The sequence below is a fragment of the Budorcas taxicolor genome, chromosome 22 (genome assembly GCF_023091745.1).
Source record: "Budorcas taxicolor isolate Tak-1 chromosome 22, Takin1.1, whole genome shotgun sequence".
Classification (NCBI taxonomy): Eukaryota; Metazoa; Chordata; class Mammalia; order Artiodactyla; family Bovidae; genus Budorcas; species Budorcas taxicolor.
The window spans coordinates 50,975,369-50,986,940 of NC_068931.1; the positions used below are offsets into that span (position 1 = coordinate 50,975,369).

General features: G+C 39.5%; 1 protein-coding gene across 1 annotated transcript in view; it reads left to right on the top strand.

Annotated features, from left to right (window-relative positions):
• The window catches only part of ME2 (malic enzyme 2), a 54,584-nt gene extending 53,549 nt beyond the window's left edge, over positions 1–1,035 (top strand). Inside the window, exon 16 of the mRNA XM_052660350.1 lies at positions 316–1,035. Within this exon, the coding sequence (XP_052516310.1) occupies positions 316–483 (168 nt within the window). The 3' untranslated portion in view covers positions 484–1,035. The remainder of the gene's footprint in view (positions 1–315) is intronic.
• The last annotated feature ends 10,537 nt before the right edge of the window (positions 1,036–11,572 follow it).

Here is an 11,572-nt window from a genome sequence, read left to right on the forward strand (position 1 = left end):
GCAGGCTGCCCAAGCAGGTCTGCTGGACCCATACACGGTAAAGCAGAAAGTTACTTCAGTGTCAAGGAACTGTTGATATTTCAGGGCAAGGGGAACTTTAAAGTCACTTTAAAACATATCAAACTTATGGTGAGAGTGCAGGTATTTTTAATCTTCTAATAGTTTCTGAATGTTTTAAAGTGAGTCTAAGCAATGTTATTTTTTCTTTTGAAAAAAACACCATCCTTCCAAATTCATTACCTTGTGTTTTAATAATACCTTTTCTTTTAAATAGGTTAATACTGAGAGCCATGCAGTAATCTTATTATTTTTCAGGTTACAGAATACCTGTACGCTAATAAAATGGCTTTCCGATACCCAGAACCTGAGGACAAGGCCAAATACATTAGAGAAAGAATATGGCGGAGCGAGTACGATTCCCTGCTGCCCGATGTGTATGAGTGGCCAGAGGCTGCGGCGCACCCTCCCCCGATAACAGAATAGAAGCACACCACAGACACTTTCCATGCGTCAGGGAGCTCCTTTTTTCAGACAGAAACAGATAGTGTTCTTAACTTCATGCTTTTTTCTGTTATTTTTGCCCATGAACCTACGCTTCTGCGCCAGGGCGGATGAGTTGCCTGCTCTGTTAACGCCCACCTGCACCCTGCAATCAAATGACCATAATAATTTTATTCTCATTTGTAGCTCATGTCATATCAGCAATATTAAAAATGTTCTTATGAATGTCTTCACTTGCGCTCTTGTTCACTCTTAGCAAAAGATTTGCTAGTTACTACTACAGCTAAAAATCTCTCCTCCAGTTCTTGTAGGGCTACTAAAATAGAAATTTACTTCTGTGGATATGAGTACAGAATTTTGAGAAGAAGCAAAATTTAACCAAATTCTAAGGACAAGTTGTCAGTATCTAAAAATATCCTTTTATATCTGCTTTATTTGACCTTCATCCTCTGAAATGCTTTTCCAGTAGACAGATACAGAAAAATCTACCCTACTATTTATTTTCTGGGACTAAACTGAAGCTTAATTATAAAGTGAAACAGGAACTATTGCTGCCTTTAGACAAATTAGTCATTGTTTTCAACAGTGTGTGAAAGTCACAGTATAATATTGTAAAATAAAGGTAATATCTTAAATTTAATTGCTTTAATTATGCTATTTTTATTGCATAACTAGAAATTTAGGTTAGCTTATTATGAAAAACACATTTTCATTTTCTCCTGGATGATTCTAAAGAACAAGGTATAGGTAGACCTCATAAATTATGGTTTTTGACATGTGATTTTTAACAAATTGACCATGTGTTTCCCATCCAAATGAGTCACATTTAGACTCATCTACGTGAATCTATACCCTTATTCCAGTAGTGATGGTCTTTATTGAGATAATTTTGGAATGTTCCTATTATACATTCCTTTAAATATCATTAGTACTAATAACTAACTCCTTCTCCATTGAAGATGGATTTAATTTTTTGAAATCACCAAAATTAATTTAGAGCTAAGTGGGAGTGAATAGGTGTTTAGACCAGTAAATGTCATTTTTAGTCCCAGTAACATGGGTAATTAACAACCTAGTGAAAAATTGATTTTCTTATGTGGCTTACACATTGGAGAGTTCTAAAAGAAAATCCCAAACATTTTGAGAAGTAGTCTTGCTATATATAACCCTAACATAGTTGCTTTGGGGCAACGAACAAAACTTTAAAATGCACATTCTACAAGATAAACTATAAAAAATTATTCATAGCTGCATATCAATGTGCACATTATTTGAAGTTTCCCTCCACAGTCCTTGATACGTTAGATGTGATATTCTGGAGCGTGGTAAAAGGGCTTCATTTTTATGTTCCTGTTTCCTTTTACAAAACTAATAGGTAAAGGCTAATTGATTCATAGTAATTTTGAATATAATTCAATGTTTTAAGAATGCTCAAAATGGCATTGCCATTTGGAGTATGGAAAAATGCAGTTGGTTAAGTATACTTAACAGATGAGTAAAATCAGAGGTATGCTTTATCTGTTTGGTAAAATAAACAATCAGATCACTGTTTGTTTTCCTCAATTAAAGATGAAAGGCTTATGGTTTTCATGTTACCTTTGTCAAAATCATCCACAAAAACACTCTGTGAATTCTTGATTTTAGTTTAACATTACAAGTAAAATAATTACAAACCTGTTTTTTCACTCAATTCTTCTTGAAGATAGGAAAATGCAAAGTTAAAGTAATTTTACTCAGATGTTTGCTTATTCAAATGTGTCTAATACAGTATACATGGAAATATTTTAAGGAAAAAACAATGCTAAATGGCATATAGCCTGCGTATTTAAATAAGACAGAATAAAAGCTGCCTACTCTCATTATGTGTTATTTACCAACCAGAATTTCAACATGTAACAATTTTTGTATGTAAATTAAAATGTTTTATTATTTAAGCTAAGAATACAGGCAGGAACTGTCATAATGGTGGTAGGGGCAGGGGTGGCATCATGGCAACAAATTGGAAAAGAAACAACATTTGAACCTAATAGCAATGGACAGTTATTTTCGTTCTTTTGAAGAAATTCTGTAGATCAGGCTATCAAATTATTTAGTAGGGAAAAGTGAGAATGCATGTTTTTCTAATCTGGAATGACCTGTACTGTGAAACAAATTGGATAGCCAGTGAGGGTAAAGGTTTATTGACTATAATGGGAAAAGTGTCAAAGATTTTAGTTAAAAAGATTTTTAAGGGATGGATTCTTAACCAGGAGTGGCCACCAAATTACTGTGAAGTTTCAGAATGCAGATGCCTCTGGCCCCTCCCCTAAGGGCCGTACACCACCAGCACCAGGAGCTGGGTGGTCGTGGAGAGCTAACCAACCCTCCTGCTGACGCAGCGGGCCTGAGATGGAGCCTGAGATTCTGCACTTCGGATAATCTCCCAGGGGTGCCCATGCTGCTGTGGAGGACGTGTGTGTGTGACACTGCTCCGGAGGCCTGAGTGTAGTGTGTGTTCAAGTGCTCAGACAGTATAGGCTCCCTCTGGAAAAGAAAACTGAAATTCTGTTCTTAGACCAAATTTATTTCATCTGCTTTTGTTATGTATGACCTATATAGGATGTTCATAAGAACAAAAATAAAAAACTTTTAAACAGCTTTTTCTGAAAATACGTAATTAGAACATTGTTCAGTTCTTAAGTAGATTAATATACTTTGTTAAGTAAAACCTAGCAACTAGTTTTTCACTTACAAAAGATTATCAAGTCAATATTTGTTCTCATTATTATTTGTCTTATGATATAACTTACCCTATCTCTTGTCTTTTCTTTCTCTAAATTATCAGCCTCTGGAAAAATAAGATTCCACATTTTCCTTTGCAAAGGAGTTGCGAATGAATTAAGACCAAAGCATAATAGTTATTGAGGGGCATGGAGCATTATTTACTCTCAGGTTACTGAGAAAGCCCAAGGGGGCTGGCAGGGTAGTGGGAAAACTCTTGCCTTAGGAAAAACACTTCCTCTAGATGCTGCTGTTTCCCAAGTCCATTCAGTATCCCTCAGAAATAACCTCTTCAAGCCCGCAGCAGCTCCAGGGTTCCGTTAAATTCACCGAATCAGAATCAGCTCTGCCGAGCATACAGAATACTGGAGAACATTAATATAAAGCTCAAAGCTCTACTGGGGTTCCACTTAAAGGGACCGTCCTAATGAAGTAGCACCAATACCATATTTCCAGCCAGGATAGGTACACGTGTATTGCTGACTTTATAGAAAATGGCAGAGATACTCCTTGTCTACTTCGGCTCTCAACCGATGTATGACTGGCATTTCGATGTTCATCCAGATTTTAAAAAGCAGTCCTCCACAGACAAGCTAAATAACACATAATATTTAAAATGATCAAAACAGTTTTACTACAGAAACCTTACCCCTCATCTGAAATCAAGATGTTTTAATAGAAGTGGAGAAAAAGCTCAGTGCTTTGTTCCGAATTTTATAAATTCAACTGGGCCTAATTAGGACAGGATTCTTATTGCATAATTCCCTTAATCCTTGCCAGGAGTTACTCAGATAAACCAGTGATTAGATTTTAAAACAATCATTGTTTTCCTTACATGGATACGGAAGACAGTGCCTCTCAAGGAGAAAAAGGTCTGGAAGTGTGTGCATAGTTCAGTGACATAAAATACACAAATTTAAGTCACGTGACTTGGATGCTTTGCATCTTTCTGTAACAGCTTTTTGCCAGTAAACTGACTCTTTGATGTGGCTATTTAATCAACCCTGTTTTTCCCAAATAAAGATGTATTTGCTACTTTGCTTTATGGGAAATTACCCCTACAATCAACACACTTTTAAAAGTTTTAAGACAAAGGGGAAATTAATAGGTATTTATTCCCCCCAGTTTTCAGTATGTCCTTTTATGTTCTGGGAAAACTGTTCTCCTTGACTTTCCTAATTTTAAGTGTCGTTCTAGCAAATCATTGATTCCTACATAGTCACTGAATTATCACCAACACATCAGGTATGTTCAGTTAGCAAATGATGATAAACTAAATTTTATGGATAGCACCTAGTCTGCTGGGCATTGTTCTAAGCGTCTTACATGAGGCAGCATACTTAATCCTCATGACCACCTTCTGTCACTAGCCTCTTTCTCAGAGAAGGACACAGATGCACAGAGAGGTTAAAAGATTTGTCCAAGGTCTCTGCTGGTAAGAGGCAGAGGGAGCTGTGCCTCACCTTAGCCCTTAGTGGGGAAGAGGGGCCTCTGTGACAGGTGATTTTACCTGGATCTTAAATACCTTACTTTTAAGAATCTTATTTCAAGTGAAAAATTTTCACCTATTCTCGTAAGATTAGTCTTAGGTCCTTTTTAATGTGTTTTACTGGTTCATGTGATTTTTTTTTTTTTACTTTGTTCCCATTTATAATTCAAATACAGTATAAACCTATTTAATCCATTAGTCTTAAGCATTTTAAGTACTGAATGTAAACAATAGATTTGGTTTTGAATTTGATAAATTACACCAAAACTTCCAGCTCACTAACATCTTTTGATTTGGTAATCTTCAAAAATTACCACAAGAGGGCTTCCTTGTGGCTCAGCTGTTAAAGAATCTGCCCTCTATGCGGGAGACCTGGGTTTGATCCCTGGGTTGGGAAGATCCCCTGGAGAAGGGAATAGCTACCCACTCCCAGTATTCTGGCCTGGAGAATTCCATGGACTGTATAGCTCATGGGGTTGCAAAGAGTCGGACACGACTGAGTGACTCATTTTCACTCACATTTTCAGCTGCCAATCTTCAAAAAACCACCAACTGCTATCACTGTTTCAGTAGCACTTAAACACTTTGTATCTTGTTTTAACTTTCTTTTTAAAATTATAGTTGCTTAACAATGCTGTGTTGGTTTCTGCTGTACTATACTTTGTATCTTGACATCAGCCAATGTCAACATGAATTGGGAATTGTAAGATGTATTTTTAATGATATCTATTATATGCATGTCTATACCTTCTTCCATTAAAATGTCATAATGGAAAATATTGGTAGTAGCATCAAATGTATGCGGAATAAAGAATTTAGGAATTTCTGAAGCCTACATATTTACATATTTGACACAATAACATTTCTGCCTAATGTTTTATTAAGCTTTGCCTAATCACCTTTAAAATTAACTGAAATTAAAACTGTTTTTGCAATTGATATTGTATTTCCTTTGGTAACATGTGAAACATTCATTATTGACTTGAAGGGAGTTGCACGTAGCAAAAGTCATTGCTTACCCTTTCTCACCTTTGTATTTGGAATAAGCAGTGTTGTAATAGCCTATGGAAATACCAGTTTAAGGGGAAAGCCTTGTGTAGAGTGTATTATACCAGAGACATATTCCAGATGCTTCCAAGAGTCAGTCTAAAAACTTCCTAATGGTATGGACTATTTTTTCTCATTTGTGATATATAAGTTCTACTGAGATGTGTGTATTTTCTTTTTTTAATGGAAGTATATAGTTCATTACAATGTTGTGTTAGCTTCAGGTATACAGCACAATGATTCAGTTACATATATATATATATATATTCTTTTTCAGATTCTTTTCCCTTAGAGGTTATGACAAGATATTGAATATAGTTCCCTGTGCTATACAGTAGGTCCTTGTTGGTTATCTATTTTACATATAGTAATGTGTATATGTTAATCTAAAACTCTGAGATGTGTGTATTTTCTTAATAAAATTTTGCTATGTATCAAAAATGTGTTGTGATCTTGTTTTTAAAGGCAGCTGTAAGGTATTATCTTAAAACACGCGCACTTGGTATTAAACCTTAAACGCACTCCAAAATACTTGCTCCCCTGAGACTATGCTGTTAGACCTAGTGATTCTGCTCATCTTTTCATTTCCTTCTGTTTGTTTCCTTACCGTCTTTCTCTCCTTATTTTGTTTAATCAGAGGAGTGAAGGAATGATTTCTCACCTCTTGCCCCACCACATACACCTTCCCACACCTTAGTGTTAGAATACTAAAGCAGAAAGACTTGATTCGGTGATTAAGGGAGAAGATGGCATTAGAGCTCATACTTACTGAGTGCTTCTTCAAGCCAGGCGCTGTCCTAAGTACCTGATACTTTTTTACTCATTCACAACAACCTTCTGAAGTGTTGATATTTCCCCCATTTTACAGATGTAGGATCTGAGGGGGTCACATAGCTACTAAAATGCAAAGCCACGATTCAGAGCTCTTGTGACATGTTTGTGACAGAAACTCCAATCCCGTTTAGACTCGCCTCCTCCTCTTAAACACAGCCCGCCCTACGCAGCAGGGCAGCAGAACATCATAGTCCTGCTGTCTCACTGAGTCAGAATCACTAACTTCAAGACAGCCTCAATGCTCCTGGCATATCCCGGTCCCGTAACTCCGGTACCTTGCCTGTTGTCAGATCCCTGATGTTCTCCTGCATCCTAGCTCTCAAGACAGCCTTGCTTCAGTCTCACAGAGAAATGGGACGATCAGAAGAAGGTGTCCCCACGCTCCCTTTCCCCTCATCTCTCCAGGAACTTTGAGAAAGTGAAAAGCAGCAGCTCCCGACTTCCAGGAGCTGACCTGATACTAGGAACTCACGGCTGAGCTCTCCTGAGCTCTCTGTTGAATGGGATACACACACTGATACCCAGAGTTCCCCCCGTGACTGTCCTCGCGGCAGTGAGTGATGGATATCTCCCAGGACATTGACAAGGCGACTCTGACCACATTGGATTAAGACAAAAACAAGGTCACTCCAATATCACGTCTTGTTCAGTCACTCAGTTGTGTACAACTCTTTGTGACCCCATGAACTGCAGCATGTCAAGCCTCCCTGTCCATCACTAACTCCCAGAGTTACCCAAACTCATGTCCATAGGGTCGGCGATGCCATCCAACCATCTCATTCTCTGTTGTCCCCTTCTCCTTTTGCCCTCAGTCTCTCCCAGCATCAGGGTCTTCTCCAATGAGACGGTTCTTCGCATCAGGTGGCCAGAGTATTGGAGGTTCACCTTCAGCACCAGTCCTTCCAATGAATATTCAGGGTTGATTTCCTTTAGGATGGACTGATTTAATGTCCTTGTAGTCCAAGGGACTGTCAAGAGTCTTCTCCAACACAGTTCAAGAGCATCAATTCTTTGGTGCTCAGCCTTCCTTATGGTCCAACTCTCACAACCATACATGACTATTGGGAAAATCATAGCATTGACAATATGGACTTTTGTTGGCAAAATGATGTCTCTGCTGTTTAATACACTGTCTAGGTTTGTCATAGCTTGTCTTCCAAGGAGCAAGCGTCTTTTACCTTTGTGGCTGCAGTCACCATCTGCATTGATTTTGGAGCCCAAGAAAATGAAATCTGACACCATGTAGACCATCACGTCTACACATGGGCAAAACCTGAGTATCATCCAAACCACAGAAATGACCTTCCTCTGCACCCAGAGTGATCCTGTGGTTATAAACTAATAAACAGGGGTTTCTCTGGTGGTCCAGTGGTTAAGACGTCAAGCTCCCAATCCAGGAGGCCCAGGTCTGAGCCCTGGTCTAGGAATTCGACCCCGCATGCCACAACTAAGACCTGGAACAGCTAAATAAATAAGAAAGAAAAAATATATATATATTTGAAAACACATTGATCACATTTTAGAATTTATTGTTCAGTCATATCCAACTCTTTGTGACTCCATGGACTGCAGCATGCCAGGCTCCTGTGTCCTCTACTATCTTTGCTCAAATTCAAGTCCATTGAGTTGGTGATACTATCTAACCATCTCATCCTTTCTCACCCTCTTCTCCTTTTGTCGTCAATCTTTCCCAGCATCAGGGTCTTTTCCAATGAGTCAGCTCTTCGCATCAGGTGGCTGAAGTATTGGAGCTTTCAGCTTCAGTATCAGTCCTCCCATGAATATTCAGGGTTGATTTCCTTTAGGATGGACTGGTTTGATGTCCTTGCAGTCCAAGGGGACTCTCAAGAGTCTTCTCCAGCACCACGATTTGAAAGCATCAATTCTTCAGCGCTCAGCCTTCTCTAGGGTCCAACACTTTCTCAACAACCGTTTTTCACCTTCCAGAACAGCTGTCATCAAATAAATCTCAAACAACAAATGTTAGCAACAGTGTAGAGAAAAACGAACCCTCCTACACTGTTGGTGGGAATGTAAATTAGCGCAGCCACTGTGGAAAACACTTAAGAAATGTTGTGAGAAAACAGAGGTTTCTCAAAAAAACTAAAGAATCACACTCCTGGTATTGATCCAAAGTAAAGTTAAAATGTTAATTAAAAAGATACATGTGTTCCTTCAATTAAAAAATTAAAAAAAAAGACACATGTACTTGTGTTCACAGTAGTATTGAGAAATCTCCATATTGCTTTCCACAGTGGCTGGATCAATTTACAGTTGCCAAGATATGTAAGCAACCTACATGTCCATCAACAGATGAACATACAGAGAAGATGCGGTATATACATGGTGGAATATTTGTTGTCATTTAGTGTCTGACTCTTGTGACCCCATGGACTGCAGCCTGCCAGGCTCTTATGTCCATAGGATTTCCCAGGTAAGTATACTGGAATGGGTTGTGATTTCCTTCTTCAAGAGATCTTCCTGACCCCAGGTTCGAACATGGATCTGCTGTATCGGCCAGCGGTTTCTTTACCACTGAGCTACCAGGGAAGTGCCACTGAACCATAAAAAGAGATGAAATTTTGTGTTTGCAACATGGATAGACTTGGAGGGCATCATGGTAAGTGAAAATATCAGAAAAGACAAGTAATGTATGATATCACACGTTGAATGTAAAAACATAAACTAGTGAATATGACAAAGAAGAAACAGAACTCACATATATAGAAAACTATTAGTTACCATTAGAGAGAGGGGATGGAGAAGGAGTGAGATAGGGATAACAGATTAAGATAACTATGTATAAAATAAATAAGTTACAAGGATATATTGTATAACACAGGGAACAAAGCCAGTATTTTATAATAACTAAATGGTTAATTAAGGGCTAGGTTACATTTGGAGGGGCAGGGTTCTAGGTGAAAAAAACTGGACATAATAACTATTGAAGATGAATGATGATTCTATATAGAAGTTCATTAAACATTTTCTCAATTTTTGTGTATGTTAAAAATTTCCCATAAGGTTTTTAAAAGGAACATAAAGCACTGTCTATAATTCTCTAAAGCTATAATAACCTCTGAGAAAAGGGGTTGTAAGAAATCTTGATTGGGGTGGGCATAGGGGATGGTAGGTTTAAGCCAGGAACCTCTAGAATGGGCAGATCTATTGGGGGTACCACTACAGGGAACCCCTAGCTGAGTTGTGGTCAAAACCTAGTTGTAGAATATGTCTTCCTGAGCACTTCTCAGCCAGGCAAGTGTCAGAATAAATAACGTTCAAGGTCTGGTTTTTAAAATTTTGCTAAACCAGTCCCCGCTTGAACAAATCCACCTTATTTCCTTATTTTTTCATTTCCAGGAGATTAATCCAAGTCTCAACCTTCCCACAAGACCCAGCTCAAGTCTAACCACCCCCTGCTTTTTTTTTTTTTTTTTACAAGGCAGTGGGGTCTTAGTTCCCTGACCAGGGATTGAACCCACCCCTGGCACTGAAAATGCAGAGTCTTAATCACTGGACTGCCAGGGAATTCCCTAACCCTTCCTTAATTTAATGATCTCCCTATTTTTGTCACTCTCTTTGGTTTCTCCTTTGCCCTCTCATTTTGTTAGTGACTTTCTGCTACTTCTTTTCCCAACCTTGGTGTATGCTCCTAAAACCAGGAACCATGACATATATTCAAAATTCATTATCATAGTCGGATTCTCCCTTCACAAAGGCGGAGCTTAAGTAATATTTGCATAAATAAAAGCTTTGCTGCTAAGTCGCTTCAGTCATGTCTGACTCTGTGCGACCCAATGGACGGCAGCCCACCAGACTCCCCCGTCCCTGGGATTCTCCGGGCAAGAACACTGGAGTGGGCTGCCATTTCCTTCTCCAATGCATTAAAGTGAAAAGTGAAAGTGCAGTCGCTCAGTCTTGTCAGACCCTCAGTGATCCCATGGACTGCAGCCTACCAGGCTCCTCTGTCCATGGGATTTTCCAGGCAAGAGTACTGGAGTGGGGTGCCATTGCCTTCTCTGAAATAAAAGCTTTGAAGAGGCCCAAAAGTAAATGATCCCACTCTCCGGTAGTGTTAAAAACCCTCCATCCACAGCACTTCTAACCCTGTTATGAGACTGTTGGATACTTTGACCACCTCCAGCATGTAAGCAAAAATCAGTACATCTGACACTACGCAAGAGTGTGAAGCTTTGAAAGCTGGAGTTCGACCTGAATCAGTTTTTCCACCTGGGCCACGTGCAGTTTCAGCCGGGGCTCCTCACCCCACGTGTCCAGGAGGCAATGCTGTGGCTGTGCGCTCCTCTCAGCAAGTGAAAAACACCCGCGACCCTGCTGTGGGTACAGCACCCGCAGCTGCGGATTTTTCAGGAGACATTCCGCGGTATCCCTGGAAGTGCAAAGTGGAATTGAAAGAAGACTTGGGATCTAGAGTTAAGTTCTACTATGCACTCTGATTCCAAGGCACCGCACGCTTCAGTTTTTAGTGCTTCAGATAGATTCATCCCCATAAAATCACAGACTTTACGCAGATAAGCCAAAGCAAAGCATCTGGGAGAACACTCTTGTTTGAAAACGTTCAGTTCAGTTCAGTCGCTCGGTCGTGTCCGACTGAGCACGCCATGGACTGCAGCACGCCAGGCCTCCCTGTCCATCACCGACTCCCGGGGTTTACCCCAACTCATGTCCATTGAGTCAGTGATGCCATCCAGCCATCTCATCCTCTGTCGTCACCTTCTCCTCCCACCTTAAGACTGTCCCAGCATCAGGGTCTTTTTAAATGAGTCAGCTCTTCGTATCAGGTGGCCAAAGTATTGGAGTTTCAGCTTCAACATCAGTCCTTCCAATGAACACTCAGGACTGATCTCCTTTAGGATGAACTGGTTGGATCTCCTTGCTATCCAAGGGACTTCCAAAAGTCTTCTCCAACACCACATTTCA